Source organism: Dendrobates tinctorius, unplaced genomic scaffold, assembly GCF_039654945.1.
Source record: "Dendrobates tinctorius isolate UK_male_01 unplaced genomic scaffold, ASM3965494v1 ptg000158l, whole genome shotgun sequence".
Lineage (NCBI taxonomy): Eukaryota > Metazoa > Chordata > Amphibia > Anura > Dendrobatidae > Dendrobates > Dendrobates tinctorius.
Window position 1 is genome coordinate 21,755,083 of NW_027361825.1, and position 27,418 is coordinate 21,782,500.

The window sequence follows — 27,418 nt, forward strand, 5'->3', positions numbered from 1 at the left end:
AAGAGTGAGCAGATGGTTAAGTGATTTGTGAGAGCGTCTCTGGTGTTGAATGGTGGGACTGGCTGGATCTGTGCAATTTAACAATGTAAAAAGAGCATGAGTGCTATACATAGGAGAGGAAAGAAGCGAGGGGCCAATATGGATGGATTGTGGAGAGTTAATGCCAGGGCGGTGGATGTGTGTGAATGCAGCGGCCAGGATATAAATTACACAAATGCATATGGTATATATTTGTTGTACTCCAAATGTACAGGGAGTAGATGTATATAAATGTCTTACCTGTCTCTTGCCCTGTCTAACTGCCATGTTATAACTGCCAGAAGTACTTTGATACATGTAATTAGATTACATGTGCATAAATGCCACCCCTGCATAAATGCTCCCCCTAGCTAGGTCTGAATATATAGGAGGTTAAGGCTAAGTTTTTTTTTTTTTTATTTTTTATTTTTTGGCTCTCTCTTCTCGTTAATCAATCACACTAAATTGAGACACCAGGACCCAATAAAATGTTGTGGTCAAATAAACACATGTCCAGCACTACATGGATCATAAAGCACTTTGAAAAGTTTCTTGACCTCACAACATAAGGGGACAAGCAGAGTAAGTTGAAATAACTATATACCAGATATAAGCTTGCAGAGTTGAAAACACATAGATAGCATTCAGGATTAACTGCTTGCTGACATTGAATGGAGACACAGGAGTGGATTCAGAGCAGAGATTGGAAAAGCTGGTTACCAGATATAAGCTTGCAGAGTTGAAAACACATAGATAGCATTCAGGATTAACTGCTTGCTGACATTGAATGGAGACACAGGAGTGGATTCAGAGCAGAGATTGGAAAAGCTGGTTACCAGATATAAGCTTGCAGAGTTGAAAACACATAGATAGCATTCAGGATTAACTGCTTGCTGACATTGAATGGAGACACAGGAGTGGATTCAGAGCAGAGATTGGAAAAGCTGGTTACCAGATATAAGCTTGCAGAGTTGAAAACACATAGATAGCATTCAGGATTAACTGCTTGCTGACATTGAATGGAGACACAGGAGTGGATTCAGAGCAGAGATTGGAAAAGCTGGTTACCAGATATAAGCTTGCAGAGTTGAAAACACATAGATAGCATTCAGAATTAACTGCTTGCTGACATTGAATGGAGACACAGGAGTGGATTCAGAGCAGAGATTGGAAAAGCTGGTTACCAGATATAAGCTTGCAGAGTTGAAAACACATAGATAGCATTCAGAATTAACTGCTTGCTGACATTGAATGGAGACACAGGAGTGGATTCAGAGCAGAGATTGGAAAAGCTGGTTACCAGATATAAGCTTGCAGAGTTGAAAACACATAGATAGCATTCAGGATTAACTGCTTGCTGACATTGAATGGAGACACAGGAGTGGATTCAGAGCAGAGATTGGAAAAGCTGGTTACCAGATATAAGCTTGCAGAGTTGAAAACACATAGATAGCATTCAGGATTAACTGCTTGCTGACATTGAATGGAGACACAGGAGTGGATTCAGAGCAGAGATTGGAAAAGCTGGTTACCAGATATAAGCTTGCAGAGTTGAAAACACATAGATAGCATTCAGAATTAACTGCTTGCTGACATTGAATGGAGACACAGGAGTGGATTCAGAGCAGAGATTGGAAAAGCTGGTTACCAGATATAAGCTTGCAGAGTTGAAAACACATAGATAGCATTCAGGATTAACTGCTTGCTGACATTGAATGGAGACACAGGAGTGGATTCAGAGCAGAGATTGGAAAAGCTGGTTACCAGATATAAGCTTGCAGAGTTGAAAACACATAGATAGCATTCAGGATTAACTGCTTGCTGACATTGAATGGAGACACAGGAGTGGATTCAGAGCAGAGATTGGAAAAGCTGGTTACCAGATATAAGCTTGCAGAGTTGAAAACACATAGATAGCATTCAGGATTAACTGCTTGCTGACATTGAATGGAGACACAGGAGTGGATTCAGAGCAGAGATTGGAAAAGCTGGTTACCTGTATGAAGAGAATAGAGATGCGTGTCACATTCATCCATGTTATAACTGCCAGAAGTACTTTGATACATGTAATTAGATTACATGTGCATAAATGCCACCCCTGCATGGCATATGCTTTTCCACCAATCATACTACTACCGCAGGTGATCAGGAAAATCAGAGCAGAGGAAGCACGAATAATCTTAATAGCACCATTCTGGCCCAGGAGGCCATGGTTTTCGTGCCTGCAAGCAATGTCCGTGACAGACCCGTGGGTTCTTCCTTCAACCCCCAGGCTCCTCTCACAGGGGCCATTCTTCCATCCTCAAGTGGACAATCTCCACTTGACGGCTTGGAACTTGAAAGGGAAATGTTGAGATCAAGAGGATTCTCAGAGGGATTAGTCAATACACTCCTACAAAGTCGAAAAGTGGCAACGACAAAAATTTACACCAGGGTATGGAGAAAATTCCTAGAGTCCCACACAACCCCTGATTCCGGAGAAATTCCGATTACAGCGATCCTAGAGTTCCTACAGAAAGGAAAGGAATTAGGGCTTTATGTTAACACACTAAAAGTCCAGGTGTCGGCTCTAGAGGCCCTCTATAGTTATAACGTGGCAGGCAATAGATGGATAGGCAGATTCATCTCGGCCTGTGAGCGGAGCGAGCCGGTGCACATACCTAGAGTTCCTCCTTGGGACTTAAACCTGGTACTGGAGGCTCTAACACGTCCTCCTTTTGAACCTTTAGATTCAATATCCCTTTAACACCTATCCTTCAAAACAGTACTGCTAGTTGCACTAACCTCAGCCAGAAGAGTTAGCGACATACAAGGACTTTCAATAGAACCCCCTTTTCTGTTGACATTCCAGGATCAGCTAATATTAAAACCAGACCCCTCATACTTACCAAAGGTAGCAGGGAAGTTTCATAGATCACAAGAGATCCACCTCCCTTCATTTTTTAGAAACCCTTCTACTCCAGAGGAAGAAAAGTTCCATACACTAGACGTTAGAAGAGCTGTATAACAATACATCGAAAGGTCTAGCAGCTGGAGGAAGAGTAGGGCTCTATTTGTTTCCTTCCAGGGCCAAAAGAAGGGATATGAAGTCACAAGGGGTACTTTGTCTCGGTGGATCAGAGACGCGATTGGGCTGGCATACTCCGAGAGCAATGAAAATCCTCCGGAGGGTATCAGAGCACATTCCGCCAGAGCTATGGCTTCCTCTTGGGCAGAGAGGGGAGACGTCGCAATCGAGTCTATATGTAAGGCTGCAACTTGGTCTACACCCTCTACCTTTTATAACCACTATAGGCTTGATTTATCATGCTCATCTGACCTAGCCTTTGGTAGAGCGGTCCTCGGCACGGTGGTCCCTCCCAGGTGAAGGTCTCTGAAAGTCTCTCCAAGTGGGTGCTGTCGTGGCGAAGAGTAAAAAGCCAGATTACTTACCGGTAATGCTCTTTTAATGAGTCCACGACAGCACCCGTTCACTAACCCTCCCTAGAAGTTAACATAATGTATATACGCCTTTCCTAGTGGTAAAATTGATAAAAATTGAATACTGGATAATATAATGGCCTAATAATTGGCGGTCCTCCTGGTACTCTGAAATCCAACTGAGGGGGAGAGGCGGACCGCCCTCTTTTATCTCTGTAGGTTTCCTGTTCCTATGGGCGGATCCCACTCTCCAAGTGGGTGCTGTCGTGGACTCATTAAAAGAGCATTACCGGTAAGTAATCCGGCTTATACGTGTCTAGGACTGGACCCTTCCGGAAGTCTGATTCCCTTTTTCTTCCGGAGGGCGTTCGCAAGGGTCTGCCGGCTTCCAAAGCTACCCTTGCCAGGTGGATCAAGTCCACCATACAAGAGGCTTACCGACTTAACAATTCTCCTTTTCCGGCTGGTATCACGGCGCACTCTACGCGGGCAGTAGAGTCCTGGGCCATTCGGCACCAGGCTTCGGCACAACATGTAAGGCGGCCACTTGGACTAGCCTACACACGTTTACGAAACACTACAGTGTTCATACCCAGTCCTCAGCGGATGCGAGCCTGGGTAGACGGGTTCTGCAGGCGGCAGTGCCCCAAGTTTAGGGACCTGCTAGCACAATATTCGTCCATTGCTTTCCACCCAGGGACTGCTTTGGGACGTCTGTTGTGAACTCATTTTCTGGTTTACTTCTGGTGAGGGTGGTGGAGCTGGCTGTGTTGACAGAGGAGTTGTGAGTTCTCCATCCGGGCTCCCTCTGGTGGTGTCAGTAGGTAATGAAGCTGATCTAAATGGTAGAGACTAGAGTTGAGCGACTTTGGTCGGATCGGGTTTCATGAAACAAAATTTGTTTCAGATGAAACTCGTCCGACTAGGGCAAAAAAAGTCGGAGTTTTGTCCGAAACCCGACCCCAATGCAAGTCAATGGGGATTAAAAGTCGGCATTGAGTGGATGAATGTCATCCGCTCACTGCCGACTTTTATTTCCCATTGACTTGCATTGGGGTCGGCTTTCGGACGAAACTCTGACTTTTTTTGCCCTAGTCGGACGAGTTTCATCTGAAACAAATTTTGTTTCATGAAACCCGATCCGACCAAAGTCGCTCAACTCTAGTAGAGACCTGACACCTGAGGAGGACTGTGAGTGAACGTCAGGAGTATCTGACTGGATTTAAGACAGCCGACTCCCTAATTTTGTGCTGGTGATTTTTCCTGCCCTGAGGTTCTGGTTTCCAGTTCTGTTCCTGCCTTCTCAAGCTAAGTGTGCTCTGCTACTTTTTCACATGAGATTTGGTCTGGTTTAGTCAGTTTTTGTGGTCAGCCAGCCCCTGCTGGGGCTGTGCTGAATTTCCATTCTTATGTGTGTTTATGCCAGTTTGCTTTTTTGTCCCTGATCAGATTGGTCTCTTTTTTTTCTCTGTCTTCAGAATATACCAGAGTGCTGATATAGGGAATTGAAGTCTAGCGACTTCAGGGTTTTTGTTATCAGAAAGTGTTGGACATTTTTTGGCAGGGTTTTGTGTGTGATTGCAAAAAGCATCTTTCCTTTCCTGTCCTTTCTAGTTAGTGTGGGCCCCATTGTTTGCTCAGCCTGTTTTTCTATCTGTGTTTGTATTTTCATCTTGTCTCACCGTCAATACATGTTTGGGGGCTGTCTATTGCTTTGGGGTCTGCTCTGGGGCAGTTTAGATTTCCCCTTTTCTTGCTTTAGGCTTATTTAGTTCTCCAGCTGTGATGAGGCGTCTAGGATCACTGTAGGTACGCTCCACGGCTACTGCTAGTTGTGTGGATAGGATCAGGGGTCTGCAATCCGCTGAGTTACCAACCTCTCTGGTTTTCTGTGGCTTAGCTTGTTTTTGTTTTTCCTCCTCGGTGACTCATAACAGACGTCCCATAGTTCTGTGTCCCACAATGAGGCAACAGAGTAAAGGAGATTTTTGTGTATTCACCGTAAAATCTCTTTCTCTTAGCCTCTAATTGGGGGACACAGCTCCCACCCTGTTGCCCTTACGGGCCGTTGTTTACCGCTGAGTTCTCATAATGTTCTTTGAGCTCGTCCGTAGCCTTCTTACAGGCATGGTTATGTTATTTCTGTTACGTTCCTCCTAATGCTTTTGCACAAAACTGGAGAAGGCTGACGCCGTCCAGGGGTGTATACTGCAGAGGAGGAGCCAAAGTTAATCTTTTTCAGATTATGCATAGTGTCGCCTCCTAGTGGACAGCAGCATAACACCATGGTTCTGTGTCCCCCAATTAGAGGCTAAGAGAAAGATTTTACGGTGAGTACACAAAAATCTCCTTTTTACTCTCCCATTACAACATCACCTGACATCTGCCCATCAAATACAGGAAACCTGAATAAAAAGGTGGTACCTATCCATCAATTTAAACAATGGTGGATCCAGCGCTCAAAAAAGCAAGACTGAGGATTACAGACTGGAGGAAAGACACATGAAAGGTATTGGGGATTCGTAAAGAGGCCTGGAGTTTGAGCTTGTACTCTACCGGTTTAATCTGTTAAAACCTGGAAGGGAATGATAAAGCGAGGACCCAGTTTATATTAAGGTACCGTGAGACTGACCTACTTGGATGACAGCCAGACCTTGTCTCCAGGATGAAACAGGTGGATCCAGATGTCTCTTGTCTGTATGTCTTTTCACCTGTCCAGAAGTGTTCAATAAAATGTGGTCTTGGTGTCCTCCCAGATCTTAGAAAAATTCTTGAGGGATGCAGCAGCAGGAATATTGGAGATGGTAAAAACGGGGATTGGAATACTGGGATGCTGACTGTAGACCACAAAAGAACAGATTTGGCAGAGGAATTGCTCACATGGTTGGTGTATGAGAATTCTGCCCAGTCACTGTGGTCGGCATTGACGAAGTGCCGGAGGAAGTTAGTCAGGATCTGAAGGACCCGTGATGCCTGGCATTCGACTGAGGGTGGTAGGCCAATGAAAAATCCAAAGTGACACATTCAGTAGTTTACGAGTAGCTCTCCAGAAGCGAGAAGTAAACGGTCTCTGAGATAATATGGAGCGGTAGACCATGGAGGTGGAAAATATGTTCAAGAAACGTCTCTGCAAGCACAGATGCAGACAGAAGGCTGGTCAGTGGATTGAAGTGTGCCATCTTGGAGAAAAGATCCTCAAGCACCCAGATGGCTATACCTGATACTGGAAGATCAGTGATGAAATCCATTGCAATGTGCAGCCAGGAAGCAGATGGCAAAGGAAGTAAGCGACCGATCGGAAGCTGTTTTGGAATTTTGTTCTGGGCACAAGAGACACAGACACTAAATCCGCAATATCCTTGCGCACAAACGGCCACCAATAGTGTCAGGAGATAAGAGCCCTTTCCTTCTGTCCAATATGGCCAGCCAATTTAGATGAGTGAACCCAGAGAAGGACCCACTTTCTATCAGGTTCAGTAACAGAAGTCTTTCCGGAGGGGGAGACTAGACAAATCCAACGGAGTGACCGTAAAAATTTTATTTTTTTTAATTCGTTTTTATTAAAAAAATACTATAATACAACATTATCACAAATGTACAACACAGGTCAAAGTAACATAAATGTGTAATTATGCAACCATTGCAGTATAAACAAAGAGCTCTGGTCTTAACCCTCTCCCACCCAGGGCCCTCCCCCAACCTTTATTTGACTGGTTCAACTGTGACTTGATAACTGTGTGGCTTCCCAAGTCTGCCAATCCCTGGTGAACTTCTGTAAGGTGTTATTTTTGTGGGCTAGCATTTTTTCAAAAATAAACGTATTAACTGCTTGAGCTATGGCCTCTTTCTTAGGAATAACATCTTTTTTCCACTGTTTAGCTAATAGGAGTCTTGTCATTAACACAATATGAGCCGTTACCACTAGAGCACAGGGGGAATGCATGTATGTTTAAGAGGAGGAGCGCCACCTCGGGAGTTGGCTGGACGGTCTGTCCCACTACAAGTGAAATAAGTCTAATGGCGTGATCCCACAAAGAAGTTATAAGTGGACAATCCCAAAATATATGATATAAGGGCCCCACCTGATTACAGTTTCGCCAACATAGGTGTGAGGTGTTGGGAAACATGGAATGGAGCTTCACGGGAGTAAAATAACAGCGGAGTATCATCTTCAAGTGTGATTCAAAGTGGGCCGCACATCTAAACGTCCGTCCTGCCAATTTAATTGCTCTTCACCAGTCCTTGTCAGGTATGGCTTTACTGAGGTCTTTTTCCCAAGATATGAAGGGTATAGATTTTACGAATCTGCTCTTATATCCCAAGGAATCATAAAGGGGTCTCAAGCCCATATCTAGGGATGAGGAAGATGAGAGGGTCCTAATAATATCACTATTAACCCTATATGGGAAGTTTAGATATTTCTTTTAAAATGTATTGTACCCGGAGATATGAGAAATGGTCTTTAAAGGTCAAGCCAAACCTGTTTTCCAACTGGGCAAAAGGTAATAGTGCGATCTTCAACTATATCGCTTAATACCGTGATCCTCCCCTATCTTCCAGTGGTACAGGTCAAGGTCCTCTGATAACACCTCCAGAAGATCTAAAGGTGCCCCCAGAGGCAATGCAGGGATGTGTGTCTGAGTGGAGGAGTGAACCTGAAGCCAATTAGACAGGGAGTGCTTAGTCAGTGGAAGGAGGGCCCCCAGGTTCCGTGGGTCAACCAGAGCTGCCCATAACACCGCCCTGAGATCGTGTGAGGGTGCAAAATGTGCCTCTTTGGGACCACCTACTTGGGTGGTTCCGATTCCACCAGTTCTTCAACCGGCTAAGTTGAGTTGCTATATAGTAATCGTTCACACTAGGGACTCCCCCCCCCCCACTGGCTTTGCGCGTTGCAACAAATGTCTTGACAGCCGAGGCTGCTTTCCTCCCCAGATGAAGGCGTTCAGAAGCTTATGAGAACGTTGAAAAAACACCTTCGGAGGTGATATCGGCACAGTGCGAAATAAATATAACATTTTGGGCAGTAATAACATCTTAAACAGTGCAATACGACCCACCCAGGAGACTTCAAATTTCCGGAGTCTGCTCATCTCATTCTCAATATCTGCTAGTAGGGGGAGGTAATTGGCTTTGTACAAATTAGTGGAGGATGATGTTACCAATGTTCCCAGGTATGAAATTTGCTCCATCTGCCAGTCCATCCTCATAATGGCCTTAAGGCGTTTCAACTGCGGTAATGGTATGTTAAGGGGTAGAATTTGAGATTTATTCTCATTAATTTTGTAGTAAGATAGGAGGCCAAATTTTTCAATAATCTCTAGAGCTGCCGGCAAAGACTCCAGGGGGCATGCTAACGTCAATATCACATCATCAGCATACAACGTGATGCAATGAGATTGTTTCCCCACCTCTATGCCCCAGATATCTGGACTTTGTCTGATTGCTTGGGCAAGTGGTTCTAAAGCTAAAATGAACACTAGGGGAGAGAGAGGACACCCCTGCCTAGTGCCATTTGTAATGGGAAATGTCTCTGACATGGTATCATTCACAAAAACCCTGGCCGACGGAGCAGAATACAGAGCTTTAATAGCAGTCAGCACCTGACCCCGAAACCTCATACGCTCCAGAACAGAGAAGACAAATGACCATCTCACTCAGTCGAATGCCTTCTCGGCATCTAAGGCCACTACCACCGCTGGTGGTATTACATCTATCAAATCAATTACTTTTCTGGTGTTGTCAGCTGCAGTCCGCCCTTGCACAAAACCAGCCTGGTCTGGGTTAATAAGGGAAGGAATGATAGGCGCCAATCTCAGAGCAATACACTCAGCATAAATTTTGACATCAGTGTTTAACAATGAAATCAGGCGGAAATTTTGGGGCACCTCCGGTGGCTTTCCCTGTTTTGGGAGTGTGATCACAGTAGCTGTCAGCATTTCTTTTGGAAAGCTCACTGCATTTGCTGCTAATTGTAGGGTTTTGCATAAGTATGGGACTAAGGTCTCCTGGAAAGCTTTATAGTACAAGTTTGTAAGACCGTCCGGGCCTTGGGCCTTCGCCTCTGGGAGAGAGTTAATCACTTTGGTGAATTCAGTCTCCGTTAAAGGTGCGTTTAAGATTTCTAATTGGTCTGGTGCAAGAGTTGGGAGATTAATGTTTGACAAAAACAGATTTGTATCAGGGGCTGTTGGGCCATGGAGGTCTGCTCTTGGATCTAAGTTATACAAAGAAGCATAGTAATCCTTATTGGCGATTTCACGAGGAGTGTATATCTTAGAATCGGGAGATAAGTTCCTCAAAAAGGGGATCTTAGTTTTAGAAGTTTTAATTTTCACTCTGGATGCAAGCAGTTTACCCGCTTTATTATTTTGGGAGTAGTAATGGGCTCTGGTGATCATAAGATTTTTTTTCATAATTGTGTAATTCCCGCAATTCCAGTCGAAGATCATGTAGTTTACACATTTGGGCAGAGGATAGGGCTCTTTGATTCATGTATTCCAGTGAACTGATCGATGCTGTAAGGTCTGATAAGCGTTTTTCTCTTTGCTTTTTAAGGATATGGCCTATTTTAATAAAGTGGCCCCTGATAAACGCTTTATGGGCATTCCATACATGGAAGTAATTAGTGACCGAGTCCGCATTGAGCTCAAAGTATTCTTCAAGAGCTACTTTTGTTTGTGCCACTAAATGGGTTTTTTTTAGAATAAAGGGGTTCATCTTCCACGGGGAGTAAAAGGGGCACTCAGATTCTTCCCTAATAGTCATCTTTATGGGGGCGTGATCCGACCAAGTTATTTCTGATGAGTTGACAATATTAAGGAGAGACCTGCTTACCAAGAATAGGTCTATCCGGGAGTAGAAGTGATGTACCTGTGAAAAGTAGGTATAGTCCTTCTCACATGCATGAAGAACCCTCCATATGACATATAGGTCCTCCCGAAAGGCTAAGGGGGGAGAACAGGCGGCCCCCTGGCGGTTGGGGTGGAAGAGTCGAGAGAATTATCAAAAACAATTAAAATCTCCACATAGGATTACGTGGCCCTGTTTAACCTTATTGATTCTAGTTAATAATTTTTTAATAAATCTAGTCTGCGCTTGGTTTGGAGCATCAGGCTAAGTGCACACGTACCAGAACTCTCGCGGAAATTACCGCGAGAATTCCGGAATTCCAGTCTGCGGGAAAATCGCATTTTAAATTCCCGCGATTTTCCCGCGGAAAAACTAGCATTTTGCAAGCGTATTTAGCTTGCAAAATGCTAGCGTTTTCCAAGCGATCTGTAGCATCGCTTGGAGAACTGATTGACAGGTTGGTCACACTCGTCAAACATAGTGTTTGACGAGTGTGACCAACTTTTACTACTGAGGCTGCCTATGAAGCATCAGTAGTAAAAGATAAAATGTAAAAAAAAAAAAAAAAAAATAGTGTTATTCTCACCTTCCGACGTCCTGCGCATCCGTTCCCAGTAATCCTTTGCGAAAATGCCCGCGATGACGTCCGTTCTCGCGGGATCGCGATGTCTCGCGGTAATTAGCGATGACGTCGCGCGAATGACCGCGAGACTTCGCGATCCCGTGAGAACAGACGCCATTGCGGGCATTTTCGCAAAGGATTACTGGGAACGGGAGCGTGGAGAGAAGCGGGAAAGCTGCGCGGGACGTCGGAGGGTGAGAATAACAATATTTTTTATTTTTAAATTCTTTTTTTACAGGGATATGGTACCCAAAGCCCGGAGGACAGTCTCCTTTCCTCCGGACCGTGGGTACCATCCACAATTGCTCTGCTTACTTTCCGCATGGTGTGCACAGCCACATGCAGAAAGTAAGCGGAACAATGCATTCCTATGGGTGCGGGATCGCCGCGATTCCGCAAATTAATGAGCATACTGCGGTTTTTACTGCGAAGCGATTCCGCCACGGTAAAAACTGCAGCATTGCGGAATCCCATAGGAATGCATGGGATGCTTATTTTTCGCGTTTTCGCGGCAAAATCGCGTGATTAAAACCGCCGCGGAAACGCGAAAAAAACGCCACGTGTGAACTCAGCCTCAATGACGGCTATAGTATATAAAACATTATTTATGGTGCCCACTTGTATGAGGTATCGACCTGCAGGGTCAAGTTCTAGATAAGTCGAGAACGCAACAGACCCCATTTATAGCTAATATCACCCCTCTCTTTTCGAGAAATTAGATTGGACCACATATGGAAAGAGCCGTTGAGATAGACTCCCACAGACTTTCTCCAATAAGTGCGTCTCCTGGGCACAAAACACCTCACATTTAGCTGTGACCGCCTCTTTCCACATATAAGATCTTTTATGAGGGCTATTTAGGCCTCTAACATTAAGTGAGCATATTGTAAACATACGGATGCTAGTATGACTAATGGGTTGCCCATTACACCTGTCAGAATTCCCTGCAAAGCGTGAAAATGCTAGACCCGAATAAACCACAGGTATGCAATAGGATAGAAAAAAAACAAACACAATGCAAACTAATAAAATCAGAAGTAAAGTCATGAAACAGACCGAGGACTGCACTTCGGTCCACAAAACGCGGGAGTAGGAAATCCGCTGGGGGGTATATCACTGTCCGCACCAACCAGTCAGGATGCCACCCTTGTTAAAAGATAGTAAAATATAGATAATGATTATATCTGCAGCGCCTGTTTCTTTTTGGGAGGACTTTCTGCCATGTCTCCTCTGCCCTTACAGGCGGCTCTCTTTGTTTCTGAGGTTGTTCCTGCACTTGTACATCCCAGGTATGAAGTAAATCTCTTCCTCTTTCATATGAAGAGACAGTATGGCACGATCCTTTGTTGTTAATGAGCAATTTCTTGGGGTACCCCCACCTGTACGCCACCTGAGATTCTCTTAATGCGTGCAACAATATCCCTCGGAACAGTGTCTGGCAAGTGACTTGGGCGAGATACTCTGCGCTCGATCAATAATTAGTTCATATGGTGAACAGGAGGGGACCACCGCTTGGATTAACCCTCTGTCAGGAACAATGGATCTGACAGGCGCAGCTCTTCTACTTTCATTTCTCCCTTCTCACCAGATTTTCAGGAAACCCCCTCCCTCTAGATAGTCTCCTGGCTCTAGCTGCTGTGTGAAACCTGATACCACAGTTGGTCTGCAGAGCTTCAGGAAGGAAGATATAGCTGTGCTGGCTTCTCAGACTCATTGGTCCCGAACACATCACACTTTATAAGGTTGGTATGTAATGTTTTTAGTCATTACTATTGTTTATTTAGCTTGTTTTATGAATGGATAGAGAAAGGTTTGTGGATATTTCATATAAATAAGGCAGATTTTCTTACAAATGAAAGTGTGCTTCTCAGGCACATTGTTCCCTAGTGCATATTCTCTCCATTGCTTCAGATCATCTTCTGAAATGGAGAAGAAAATGTATTATCTTTCAAAACCCCATCATGTTGAGGAAGTGGGAAACATGCTGTTAGATGATGATGATGCAGACCCCACAATGAATGAGGATTTTGAAGAAAGTGAGATTGATTCTTATGATGAGGTGGAAGTCTGTGAACTAAATTCTGAAACAGAGCAAGATGGTGACAGTGACGAGGAGGAAGAAGATATAGAATCTTATTATATGGGAAAAGATAAAAATCCAAATGGAACAAGAATCCACCCATAAAAAAACGTATGGAACCTCATAACATTATCACTCACCTTCCTGCAGTTATGGGAACAGCACGTAATGCAAAAAATGCAGCTGAATGCTGGAATACTTTTTTTACAGATGACATTCTGGACTCTATTGTCATATACACTAATCAATATATAGACAATATAAAGCACAAGTTCATCTGTGACAGAATCCTGAAGCCCACGGATGAAATCAAACTGCGTGCATTTTTTGGATTATTATACCTTGCAGGAGCTTATAGGGCAAATCGGCAAAGTTTGGAGGAACTTTGGGGTGTAGAAAGTGATGGAATTGAAAAATGTAGCCTTGTTATGTCTCTAAAAAGATTCAAGATTCTAATTCGTTGCCTTCGGTTTGATGACAGAACTACCCGAACTGAACGTAAAACATATGACCGGCTTGCTCCAATTCGCGATGTATTCCAAAAATTTGTGGAAAACTGTAAGATAAACTATCGCCCTGGGGCAAATGTCACAATTGACGAAATGCTCCCTGGTTTTCGTGGCAGATGCGCATTTCGTCAATACATACCATCAAAACCTAGCAAATACGGAATAAAAATGTATGCCCTTGTTGATGCCAGTAAGACCTACACATACAACATTGAAATTTATGCTGGAAAACAGCCAGATGGTCCTTACTGTGTCAGCAACAAACCCACTGATGTTGTGAAAAGAATGTCTGAGCCCTTATTTGGATCAGGTCGCAATATAACTGCTGATAATTGGTTTTCAAATTGTGATCTTATTGATTATCTAAAAACGCAGAAGCTTACATATGTCGGAACTGTATGAAAAAATAAAAAAGAATTGCCGCCACAGCTTGTTACTGTGACAGGGAGAAAACAGAACAGCAGTATGTTTGCATTCCATGATGGAAAGGTTTTGGTTTCCTATGTACCACGGGGAAAAAAAAATGTACTTCTCTCAACGCTTCATAATGATGATGCCATCGATCCTAAATCTGAAGCACAACAAAAACCAGAGATTATTACATTTTATAATGAAACCAAAGGGGGTGTTGATACAGCTGATCAGATGTGCTCAACTTTCAGCGTCAGCAGAAACACCAAGCGATGGCCAATGGTCATATTTTTCGCTATGCTAAATTTGGGTGGTATAAATTCACAAATCATTTACCTTGAAAACCAGCTTGAACCACTCCGTAGACGATTGTACCTGAAAAAATTGGCCCATGAACTAATGCTTGGAGAGCTACGCAGGAGAAGTATGAAAACCATCGGTATCCCCTCTGGCCTTCAAGTTAGGCTCAAAAGATTCCGCCCAGATATTGATACTGAAAATCCAACACCTGTACCACCTCCCAAAAGAAGGAGATGCACCACCTGCACCATGGAAAGCGGGAACAGAAGGCTTTCAAATTATGAATGTCTCAAATGTCATCATGCAATCTGCCTGACACATGCAAAAATGTATTGCAATTCCTGCTCTTTGCTTTGCAAATGTGTTTTTTTTCTGGGGAACCTTCAGGATCTAAATCAGATTAATTCTGTGTGTAATATTATTCTAGGTGCCTAGAAAATGTTTTTGTGCCAAAATTTTCTCTTTTTAATAACCGTTACTTGATATCATTGGGGGCTATTTGGTGGGAGTTTTGAAATTTGTGTATATCAAAGTTATTACTTTTATGTTGAGTAAATGGGTTTGTTTTGCACCTGATAATGTGTAGTCTCTTTTATTACATCCCTATGAAGGTCTCTGATCACTTTTAGATCACTGAAATTGAGAAAATTAGATATTCTAGGCATTTTTCTAGCCTGCGCTTGACAGGCACATTGTTCCATTACGAGTTAGTGCGAATATTGTTCCTGACAGAGGGTTAAATCTTGCACATAACCCCTCAGCTCAGAGGGTGTGGTGGTTTCTGGTACACCCCTTAATTTCAGGTTGTTCCTGCGGTTACAATCCTCCAAGTCCACAAGTTTATTATATATGGCTTCTATGTCTTCTGCCATGTCATTGTCATTGTGAGAGTCAATAAGGTTGTTATGGGAAGATGCAAGTTCTCCCATTTTGTCCTCCACATGGGACACTCTCTCCTCCACCTCCTGAATGTGAGTTGTAACAGGTTTTAACATTAAAGACAAGTCCTTTAGCATTGCGGTGCTAAAAGCCATCAGCATATCTTTAATTAAAGTTCCTGAAGCAGGAAGATCTGTTGTAGGAAGTTGCTGTAATACTGCAAGAGATTTACAATTGTCCCCTCCAGAATCCCCTTTCTCTGCAACATCTCTCTTTTTATTCTGGGAGTGCAGGGGAGGTGTGCATTGCTGCATATCCATCCGCCGGCCTGTTGGAACTACATTTCCCTCGTGTCCCTCCGCAAGTGGGGAAAATCTAGATCCTGGTGATGGACCCGGACCCCGGAGATAAGGTGAGGTGGGTGCTGCCTCACTCAGGGGAAGTGGAGAGGGGGACTCCCGAGGAGCAGGAGACTCTGCTTATTGAGGGGCCATCTTGCCTGGTATCCCTGTTGAAGAAAATCTCCAATTTGCTTTGGTTTTTGAGATTTCTCTTACCCCTTGTCATCTTGCCAGTGATCAGTGAGGATTCGGGCAGCCGGGTGGGTTAATATGCAGGAAAGGCGCTGAAATTGTCGCTTTGCAGGGTCTCAGGGAAGGAGCAGTCAGCTCATGCAACTGGCATCCTAGGCATCCAGGCCACGCCCTCCGACCGTAAAAAATTTTTGAGGGCTCAGTGATGTTGGGGCACTTTCTCCTGGTTGGAAGACTGAAAATGTGTGAAGTTGAAACAGGTGAAGAATAGACCACGTGGCTTGTGGGATAAGTCGCTGTGCACATAGCAGATATGCTAGATTCTTGTCTGTGTATATAACCACCGCATGTTTAACTCCTAGCAAGAAGCGCCACTCTTCCAGAGCCAGTTTAATTGGTAACAGTTCTCTATCGCCTATAGAGTAACTGCTTTCTGGAGCAGAGAAGATCTTTCAAAACAAGCTGCAAATCACCATGCGACCCTAAGATGACTTCTGAGTAAGAACGTCTCTGGCCCTGGAAGAAGCATCCACTTCCAGAAAGAACTGCTTGTTACTGTCTAGACAATGCAGCCGAGGAGCTGACATGGCCTGTTTTAAAGATACAAAGGTGTTCTCTGCTGCTGAAGTCCATATCTTAGGATTGTCCCTCTTGTGGGCAAGGGCAGAAATAGAAGTCTGAGAGGAGAAATGTGGAATAAACTGGTAGAAATAGTTCACACGCATGCTCTTACAAGACATGTACAGTGGCAAAGTTAGTGATAGAGTGGAGTGTTTTTTGCCTAGGGTGACCTCCAACAAACCATGGGTTCAGATGTTTCCCAGTCCCGGATTACATGCTCAGGACTGCCACAATAGAAGCACCTTCCCTTGAACTGGCAGACCTGATGATGCCTTGTCATCTTCACCTGGTCTACCTGCATGGACATAGGAGAGAGTGCCTAAGCTGAGGTTTGCTGCATAACCAGTCTTTAAAAGGTAGGATCCAGGCATATGGATCTTCTCTTGCGGTACACCTCCTTGGAACGCTCTTGGAACCTGATGCCTATCCATGTTGCTAGAGATACCAAGTCATCCAGTTGGGTGGGTATATCACAACTGGTCAGCTTGTCCTTGATTCGTCCAGACAGGCCTTTCCAAAATGTGGCTACCCTCAGAGTCTCATTATTCCAGGTGAGTTCATACAACAGGGTGCAGAAACATACAACATACTGGCACAATGAGTTTTTCCTGGCCTAGTCGGAGGAGAGAAATGTTGCTGAGGATGTTCATCTGGGTTCATCAAGGACTTTATGGAAGGCCTCTATAAAGGACTGAAGCTTTGATAATCTAGGTTTCCCTTCTCTCCCATAAGGGATAAGCCTCGCCCGCGAGGTGGAACATAATGGAGGCCACATTGGCCCAATCTGAGAGGTACTGATGAGCCAAGCATTCGAAGTGTAGTGTGCACTGATTAATGAACCTCAGACATAGCATGGAGGAGCAGACAGGCGGGGTCTGAAGCTAGGTACGTAGCTGGCAGACTTGAGGCACATGTTGCAGCTTGGGTAGATGCGGCCAGAGTTGTCAGCTTGTCCAGATGGGTGTTTACTGTCCGCAGGTAGGATAAGGTCTTGTCCTGTTGGTCTTCCTGGCACGAGACCTCCAGTAACAAGTCAGAGATGGAGGAAGCCTGAGAGGCAACGGATTCCATGGCCTGTGCAAACTGTTTACGGACTGGGTGGTGAAACCACTGTGCAGTGATCCGAGGAGAGCCTGGAAGGGCGTAACTAAGTGGCTCACCAAGTCCGATCTTGTGTGCACGGTGGCTGACAACACAGCGATCTAGGAAGGTGTAACCAGGTGCTACTCCAGGACTGACCTTGGGTGGGTGGTAGCTGACCCCAAGGGGACAGGAGGCAGGAACAGTAGACTTGACAAGTACCAGTTGGTACAGTACATTGACTGGAACAAAAGATGCACAGGCAGGTACCGGCAGGCAAGACTGGTATCTTGGCAGACAGGTGAATTCGGGCATGGCTTGTAGTTCAGATACAATGCTGACAGGTTGTGCTGACTGCGGAGCCATATCAGCAGCAGAATCCTCCTTCCTGGACCGTCCCCCACAGTCTGTGAAGCTCCCTGTATCTGCAGTCACTTAGTACAGCCCCAGTGTCTCTCCTCCCATCAGCTCCATGCAAAAGGGGGGAGGGGGCAGCTGCTGAGCTCAATATGGCGGAGCCCACAGTCTGACCTAGTGTGCTTTGTACAGGAAGACAGTGACTTCTGATGGCTGCGGTCAGAGGACTTGTGAGGAGAGGTGAGCGCTGTCACCATCCTGCGTTGGTCATTGTAGTCGTGTCTGCAACCTTGCGAGACTTCTTATTGACTTTCTTGATTTAATAATATCCTAATCAATGCAGACATAACCGTGTGTGACCACATATGTATTCAGGCTCAGGTGCAGACTCGTGGATTTGTAGACTTTGTTTTCCCCTCCTGCACTGAACTTTACTCCAGATACTTTGTTACTCTGACTCTTGATCCAGAGGCGGCTGCCCAGGTAACTGCATTGTCTGTACAGGACCCCAATACTTCACTAGGATTGCAAGGTAAAGAATTGTTGGGTGGTCTCCGATCTGCGGGGTACGATTGGGGCTGCACAGCGACTTTGGCTACGAAACCGATCACGCACCCCAAAATCGCTCTCTGCTGCTTCTACGTCACGGGGGCTGCATGGCAAAGTGGCAAGGTGCAAAAAGTAAGAACCAGTTGGACTTTATGCAATTTGCCTTTTCGTGTTTGCAATTCATCCCTATTTTCCTAATTTACTCTGCAATGTAGAAGGGGCATAGATTGCTTCTTTGCTGCGTAACCCATGTCTTGACCAAAGTCAGTGTGTAGTCTCAGCCTTAATCTACAGCTTCTGGAGTTCCTGGGCATCTGAGGGTCCTAGTTTTGCAGCACCTGTAGAGCTGGAGTTCACAGGCATAACTTTTCTTGGAGGGCACAAGAGTTGATGTGAATCGATTCACCCGTCCCATCGGCCATGTCCGTGATTTGTGTCCGCTGAGTGGAGGTGAGAGAACCGCCTCCTACCTGACTACACCATAAGCTTGGACGGCAACGTGCTCGCAGTGACCTAATTGAGGTCACCGCAGTTAAGTGTGCTGCCCACAGTGAATTGTTTGAACGCAGCTACAATAACCGCTCGTCACTCTAGCTCTGCTCGCAGCACCTCATTCTATCCTGTTTTTCAGCCTGGAAGGTCGCATCTTTGCACCGTCCTGGTTTGTAAAGCGGATATCACTTGAGATGGATTACGGCGTGGGACAGTATGTTGGACAGGTGAGGAAGAGGGTTTTTTTTCTTACTTATTTTATTACAGGAGACAAGCTTCAATGAAATGGGTTTAAGGTGAGTATAACTTTTTTTTATCTTTAAATAACTGTTAAATAGGGTGTTTTGATATACAAATAAAGGATTTTTTCTGGATGTGTTTTTTATTTGCAATATCATTATGGGGTTAGTAATGGATAGGTGTTTTATAGATGCTTCTCCATTACTAACCTGTGGGCTTAATGTCACCTGACAATACAAAGGTGATATTAATTAACCCCACTTGCCACCGCCACAGGGCAGGCGGGAATTTGTCTCGTACCCGCTTCTCAGCACGTGACTTGGGGTTGTGCCTGCAAGGGTTAATCTATCTTCTCTCGCTCAGTCCATCATTTAACCTCTGTTCTATGTTGCAATGGTAGCATAAATCACAGACCACACACCCCGCTGCATACACGCTGCCACCGATCACACGGTTGATGAGTCCCAGAAGTACTACTACTACTGTCTGCCAAGAGAATCAAGTTGATCGTGCAAATCAAGCTCTTATCAGAGTATGAGCTTTGTGTGACCTGATTCTTTCATGAGAGGAATAGGGAGAAATAAAAAGGTCTCAATCTTCTCCATTTTGTCGATCTGTAAAAAATAGTACTGCACTCAGATGTCATCCGAGTGCAGTCCAATGGTTTTCAAGGGCTCGATGATTTGAATGCAATACAAATATCGGATCAAATTTGGACATGCTGTGATTTTTTTTTCACCCGAACCAGGTCTGTCCGAGGACAAAATCTGACATGTGCATGACCCCATAGACTGGATAATCCAATGTTTTGTTGGATCCTACTCAGACCGAAAATACGGCCAAGTGTATGAGCCCTAAGGATCAGTCATCAATATCTAAGGCTGGTTTCACATTTGCGTTTTTTTTCGCGGTAATTTAGCACTAAATAGCGCATGCGTTTTTTTTTCCTATACTTTGCATGGGATGCGCTTATGTGCGCATACACATGCGTTTGTACGCGTTTTACCGCGCATGCGTTTTTTTGCGGTATGCGCTCGGGCACACAAAATGCAACTTGTTGCATTTTTTGTGCGTCCGATTTGCCTCAAAAAAAACGCATGCGCGCGCAATGCGTTTTTTTACAGCAAGACACCCAATATAAGTCTATGGGTGCGCATATGTGCGCATTGGCATGCTTATGTATGCGTTTTTTTGCACATGCGTTTTTTTTTTGTTAACCATGGAATTTAGGGGTTTGGGGGTTAGTTAAGGAGGGTTAGGGTCAGGGTTAGGGTCAGGGTTAGGGTTAAGTATGGTTTGGTTAAGGGTTAGGGTCAGGGTTAGGGTTAGGGTCAGGGTTAGGGTTAAGTATGGTTTGGTTAAGGGTTAGGGTCAGGGTTAGGGTTAAGTATGGTTTGGTTAAGGGTTAGGGTCAGGGTTAGGGTTAAGTATGGTTTGGTTAAGGGTTAGGGTCAGGGTTAGGGTTAAGTATGGTTTGGTTAAGGGTTAGGGTCAGGGTTAGGGTCAGGGTTAGGGTTAAGTATGGTTTGGTTAAGGGTCAGGGTTAGGGTTAGGGTCAGGGTTAGGGTTAAGTATGGTTTGGTTAAGGGTTAGGGTTAGGGTTAGGGTCAGGGTTAGGGTTAAGTATGGTTTGGTTAAGGGTTAGGGTCAGGGTTAGGGTCAGGGTTAGGGTTAAGTATGGTTTGGTTAAGGGTTAGGGTCAGGGTCAGGGTTAGGGTTAGAGTCAGGGTTAGGGTTAGTAAAGTCATGGTTTGGGTTAGTGTGAGGGGCCACCTAATGTTGGAAAAAAACGCAAACGCGGTAAAAACGCACTACAAACGCATAAAAACGCTGCGTTTTTTTCATGCATGCTCATAAAAATGCTTGAAAAAAACGCAGCAGTTGTATGCTTTTGTATGCGTTTTTCAATGCGTTTTTTGCGGGAAAAACGCGCTGCAAAAAAAAGCAAGTGTGAAACAGGCCTAAGCTGAGATCAATCTCTTTTTGAAACAGGATGTCAAATTTCTATGTGTTGGCTTGTTGACAGATGATGCCTTTTGGGGTTGTAATTAATGATGTCAGGTTGGCACAATATGTGGTTTATATGATATGGCAACTTTAAACTTTTTCTACTCTGTGCGGCTAGGAGGGCCGGCACCAGGTTTTCCTAGGCCCCGGGCGAAAGCGTCTCAGTGGACCCCTTTAACACATACCACAATTCAAGATGCACAGATACGGCAGAGAAATATAGGTATAGGACAATGCCAAAGATGTCACTTACTTATTACATTTACGAGTGATATCTATTGTAAATTATGCAATAGCTCAGAAACAACAGGACAGTATAGTCCTCCATACAGAATAATGAGCCACATATAGTGTCCATATGGTATTATGGGCATCAAATAGTGCTCCATACAGAATAATGGGCCCAATATATTGCTCCATTCAGAATAATGAGGCCCCTATACTGCTCCATACAGTATTAAGGGCACTAAAGTATTTTGGGCACTAGGGCCCCTGCTCTTCTCCATTTACACTTTCGGCCTCGGGACAGCTCATAGAATCTCATGGCTTTCAGTATCACCTCTATGCTGATGACACACAGATCTACATCTCTGGACCAGATATCACCTCCCTACTAACCAGAATCCCTCAATGTCTGTCTGCTATTTCATCCTTCTCCGCTAGATTTCTAAAACTTAATATGGACAAAGCAGAATTCATCATCTTTCCCCTGTCTCACTCGACCCCCCCCCCCCCAACGGACCTATCCATTCAAGTAAATGGCTGCCCACTCTCCTCAGTCCCACAAGCTCGCTGCCTCGGGGTAATTCTTGCCACTGATCTCTTTTTCAATTGACATTTCCAAGCCCTTTCCACTTCCTGCCGACTTCAGCTTAAATATATTTCCTGGATCCATGCACTCCTTAACCAAGAATCTGCAAAAAACCTAGTGCATGCCCTCATCATCTCCCGCCTTGACTACTGCAACCTCCTGCTATGTGGCCTCCCCTCTAACACTCTTGCACCCCTCCAATCTATTCTAAACTCTGCTGCTCGACTATTCCACCTGTCCCCCCCGCTATTTCCTGGCCTCTCCCCTCAGTCAATCCCTTCACTGGCTCCCGATTACCCAAAAACTCCAGTACAAAACCTTCACCAAGGCATACAAAGCCATCCACAACCTGTGACCTTGTCTCCCGGTACTTACCTACACGCAACCTCCGATCCTCACAAGATCTCCTTCTCTACTTCCCTCTTATATCCTCTTCCCACAGTCGCATACAAGATTTCTCCCGCGCATCACCCCTACTCTGGAATTCTCTACCACCACATATCAGACTCTCGCCTACCATTGAAACCATCAAAAAGAACCTGAAGACCTACCTCTTCTGACAAGCCTACAACCTGCAGTAATCACAGATCGACCAAGCCACTACACGACCAGCTCTACCCCCGCCTACTGTATCCTCACCCATCCCTTGTAGATTGTGAGATCCTCTCTCCTCCTGTACCAGTTGTGCCTGGTATTGTTTAAGATTACTTTACTCGTTTTTATTATGTATACCCCTTTTCACATGTAAAGCACCATGGAATAAATGTCGCTATAATAATAATATATTGCTCCATTCAGAATAATTATCCCCATATATTCCTCCATACAGTATTATGGGCACCACATACTGCTCCATACAGTATTATGGGCACCGCATAGTCTTCCATACAGAATAATGAGCCCCATATATTGCTCCACACAGAATAATGAGCCCCATATGTTGCTCAATACAGTATTATGGGCACCACATACTGCTCTGTACAGTATTATGGGCACAAAATAGTGCTCCGTACAGTATTATGGGCACCACATAGTCCTCCATACAGAATAATGAGCCCCATATATTGCTCCATGCAGTATTATGGGCACCACATAGTCCTCCATACAGAATAATGGGTCTCATATATTGCTCCATGCAGTATTATGGGCACCACATAGTGCTCCATACAGTATTATGGGCACCACATAGTGCTCCATACAGTATTATGGGCACCACAAAGTGCTCCATACAAAATAATGAGCCCCATATATTGTTCCATACAAAATAATTGACCTCATATCATGCTCCATACAGTATAATGAGGCCCATATATTGCTCCATACAGTATTATGGGCACCACACAGTGGTCCATACAGAATAACGAGCCCCATATAATGCTTCATACAGTATGATGGACCCAGTATATTGCTTCATACAGAATAATGGACCCCATATAATGCTCCATACAGTATAAAGAGCTCTATATATTGCTCCATACAGAATAATGAGCCCCATATATTGCTCCATACAGAATCATAAGCCCCATATAATTTTCCACACAGTGTAATGGAACGCATACATTGTTCCATACAGAATGAGACCCATATATTGCTCCATACAGAATAATGAGACCTACTGTATATATTGCTACTTACTGCATAATGAGCCCTATATACAGTATTTCTTCATACAGAATAATGGACCCTATATATTTCTCCATACAGCATACCGAGCCCCATATATTGCTCCATACAGTATAATGGAACCTGTATATTGCTCCATACAGAGTAATGAGCCCCATATATTGCTCCATGCAGTAAAATAGGCGCTATATAATGCTCCATACAGTACAATGAGCCCCATATATTGCTCCATACAGTATGATGGGCACCATATAATGCTCCATACAGTATAGACTGTGAGCCCTTGCGGGCAGGGTCCTCTCTCCTTCTGTACTTGTGTGCATCTTGTATTGCTCATGTTTATTGTACTTGTCTAGATTTGCCCCTTTTCACGTGTAAAGCGCCATGGAATAAATGGCGCTATATAAAATGTATAATAATCTACTATATAATCGTCTAATTCTGTCTGTCTGTTTGTAACGGAAATCCCGCGTTGCAGAAGGAGACGCAGTCCGGCCGCGAATTGGCGCGGAATTCAAATGACGGACGCACGCCACCGTTATCATCGGGAGATCTTGCCACGGGTCATCTCCTGCTGCACCAAGGTCAGCGGCGACGCAGCTGGGAGATGACCGGCTCAGCGCTCAACGTGCAGATTGTACCCAGGGTCCGGAGGAGAGGAGACTCTCCTTCAGGCCCTGGGAACCATAAACCTGTAAAAAATAGAATTAAAATAAAAAATAGTGATATACTCACCTTCCGACGGCCCCGGACTCTTTCCCTCCTCACCACGCGCCCGGCATCTTCCGGTCCCAGTAATGCTTTGCGCGAAAGACCGCTGATGACGTCACGCTCTCGCGAGAGTGACGTCATCTCCGGTCCTTCGCGCTAAGCATTACTGGGACCGGAAGATGCCGGGAACGTGGAGAGGAGATTGGGGGCCGTCGGAAGGTGAGTATAACCTTTTTTTTTTTATTTTTTATTTCATTCTATCTTTTACTATTGATGCTGCATAGGCAGCATCAATAGTAAAAAGTTGATCACAATAGTCAAACACTATGCTTGACAAGTGTGACCAACCTGTCAATTACATTCCAAGCGATGCTTCAAATCGCTTGGAATGCCCCACACGAAAATCGCGTGAAAAATGCATGTTTTCCGCGGCAGTTGTGGAATGCGGAAATTTCAGCAGCATTTCTGCAACGTGGGTACTTAGCCTCAGTGTGACACGTAGTAATGACCAGGCCCTCGCTGTGAGAACGCCAATCGTGGTGGATCGTCCTGGACCATTTTTTGAACGTCGGTCTCCCACTGGCCATATTCTAGAATACCCGATGCGTTAGAATCAGGCCACCATCTAGTAATAATATAATGAGCCCCATGTATTGCTCCATACAGTATAATGTGCCCCATATAATGCTCCAAACAGTATAATGATCCCCATGTAATGCTCCATACAGTATAATGAGCCCCATATAATGCTACATACAGCACATGATGGTCCCCATATAATACTCCATACAGTATATGATGGGTCCCATATATTGCTCCATATATAATGGGCCCCATATATTGCTCCATATAGTATATGATGGGCCCCATGTAATGCTCCATACATAATGGGACCCATATATTGCTCCATATAGTATATGATGGGCCCCATGTAATGCTCCATACATAATGGGACCCATATATTGCTGCTTATATAATGGGCCCATATAATGCTTCATATAGTATATGATGGGCCCCATGTAATGCTCCATACATAATGGGACCCATATATTGCTCCTTATATAATGGGACCCATATATTGCTCCTTATATAAAGGGCCCATATAATGCTTCATATAGTATATGATGGGTCCTATGTAATGCTCCATACAGAATGGGCCCCATATATTGTTCCAAACATAAAAAAATGAAATACTTGCCTCTCCTCGCTGACCGCTGCTCTGCTTCGGACTCCTCAGCGTCGCCATGTTTTGGCTCTCTGCACTGTGACTGTTCCTCCGCAGCTGTGACGTCATCGTGCCCTCTGACCTGAAACATCACAGAGTCAAAAGATGCGGAAGACGTTGCAGCTGCGGAGGAACGGAGAGAGGTAAGTATTGCAAGTACTGGGGCCCTGAGCAATTGGGGGGGCAGACTCGTGGGCGCTGACAACGGGCCCCTATAGCGCGGCGGTGTCTCCGATGGCGAGTAGGCCTCCCCGCCTGCTCAGGGCCTCGGCATTTGCCCGGGTGCTCCAGGTGCTGACGCCTGCCATGCTAGCTAGCACTGGTTCTATGTGTCATAATTGGAGGATGACAGTAAAGTGATGTATGTTTAATAACTTTCAGACATCTACAAGGCGATTCTACCTCTCCAAAATATGTCATCTGATGCTGCGATGTCCTCCTACAGCTATGAGACCCTGAAAGTCACCACGCCGGCCAATCACATCTACCATGTACAGATAAACCGCCCGGAGAAGAGGAATGCAATGAACAAGGCTTTCTGGAGGTGCGAAGGTCTAATATTATCATTATTTCTGGTTTCTGTAGGGCTGATATATTGTAGACACTAGATATCACTTCTCCCCATTACCACAATAGCATCTATGACATAAGTACAGGATTTGTCTGGCTGCTGCAACCAGGTGGGCACAGGTGTGCGGCCACGTCTACTCTCCCAGTCCGACCTGGATGGTGGCCGCCTATTGAGGTACAATTAGATTCGGGAGACCCTTTTGTGGATTTGTAATACATGTCTATGATATCGCTTTGAGTGGCATCCAGACCCATTTTGGTGCCACTTATCTTGGGGTAGATCAGGTTGGTAACAATCCAGCCTGTTAGGTCCTTGTTTCCCCTGATGGTAGATGTTGGAAAAAATCTCCCCCAGCCCACAGATATGGGACTGTGTATTCTGTATTTCTCTCCACAGGGAGATGGTCCTTTGCTTTCAGGCTCTGGGAGAAGATTCTAATTGCCGGGCAGTTGTCATTTCTGGCTCGGGGAAAATGTTCACATCAGGTCAGTGCGTCATTATAGCCAATATGGGGTGAGCCGTAAGTCCTACAATATGTAACTTCATGACCAATGGCTTTCAGCCCACAATTTTGTGCCATCTTCCATCTTGTGCCATCCTATTCACCTGTGCAGTTCATGACTAGCTGGGAGTGATGGAGATAGCTGAGCCGATATCGGTGCCCAAATGGGAATTGTGATTGGGAGTGGTGATCGCGCATGCGCGCTAACGTTTCGTTCACACACGGGACTTTGACACTCTTATTCTCATGATCGTTAGGATCTACCAGTGGTCTAGGATCTTTCATACTTCTGACATCAGATAGCTAACATTATCAGATGTCAGGAGCGACAAGGATCTGACAGGTCTGAGATCACTGGGAGTCCGACCGATCGAAAGAACGAGAGTGCCAAAGTCTCCTATGTGAGCAAAATGTTATTGCGCATGCGCGACCATCACTCCATTCACTTTTCCGGGATTGATGGCTTGGCCATCTGTCAGTTCCAGCATGGCCGCTCGTCCACGGTATTCTAGCAAAATCAACACAATTTGCTGACAGCAATGGCTAGAAAAAGTGACACGTTTGTGGTCTTGCAGCTCAGATTGCAACGTTTTGGAGTTTCCTGAAGTCTTTGTTAGGCTGTGTGCCCATGATGCGATTTTTAAGCGTTTTTGCAGCGATTTTCGGCCCGAAAACGCTGCGAAAACGTTTAAAAATTGTGTACAGAACGCCCCCCATGCATTCCTATGGCATTCCGCATATGCTGTGCTAATGCTGCGCTTTTTTCCGCGGCGGAATCGCATCGCGGAAAAAATCGCAGCATGGTTATTCTTTTGTGCGGAATCGCAAAGAATTGCCGCGATTCCGCACCCATAGTAATGCATGAGAATCGCTTACTTCCCACAAGTGGCTATGCCCACCATGCGGGAAGTTAAGCGCCTCATGTGCGGTTGGTACCCACGGTGTGGAGGAGAGGAGACTGTCCTCCAGGCCCTGGGTACCATACTCCTGTAAAAAAAAGAATAA

General features: G+C 44.9%; 2 protein-coding genes across 6 annotated transcripts in view; both read left to right on the forward strand.

The window, feature by feature from the left end:
- The first annotated feature begins 567 nt into the window (after window positions 1–567).
- The window catches only part of LOC141051938 (delta(3,5)-Delta(2,4)-dienoyl-CoA isomerase, mitochondrial-like), a 131,591-nt gene continuing 104,740 nt past the window's right edge, over window positions 568–27,418 (forward strand). The window contains exons 1-3 of one of the 5 annotated variants that reach the window (XM_073549083.1): window positions 568–600; window positions 25,722–25,884; window positions 26,308–26,396. In XM_073549083.1, coding sequence (XP_073405184.1) covers window positions 25,754–25,884; window positions 26,308–26,396 — 220 coding nt within the window. In that variant the 5' untranslated portion in view covers window positions 568–600; window positions 25,722–25,753. Of the gene's footprint in view, window positions 601–17,764; window positions 17,923–18,036; window positions 18,215–18,927; window positions 18,951–25,721; window positions 25,885–26,307; window positions 26,397–27,418 lie in introns of those variants that run through there. The other 4 variants (XM_073549080.1, XM_073549082.1, XM_073549081.1 and 1 more) reach the window with 4 other exon arrangements.
- LOC141051936 (delta(3,5)-Delta(2,4)-dienoyl-CoA isomerase, mitochondrial-like) overlaps window positions 18,088–27,418 on the forward strand; it is a 227,985-nt gene continuing 218,654 nt past the window's right edge. The window contains exon 1 of the mRNA XM_073549078.1: window positions 18,088–18,214. The gene's annotated coding sequence lies outside the window, so the exon portion shown is untranslated. The remainder of the gene's footprint in view (window positions 18,215–27,418) is intronic.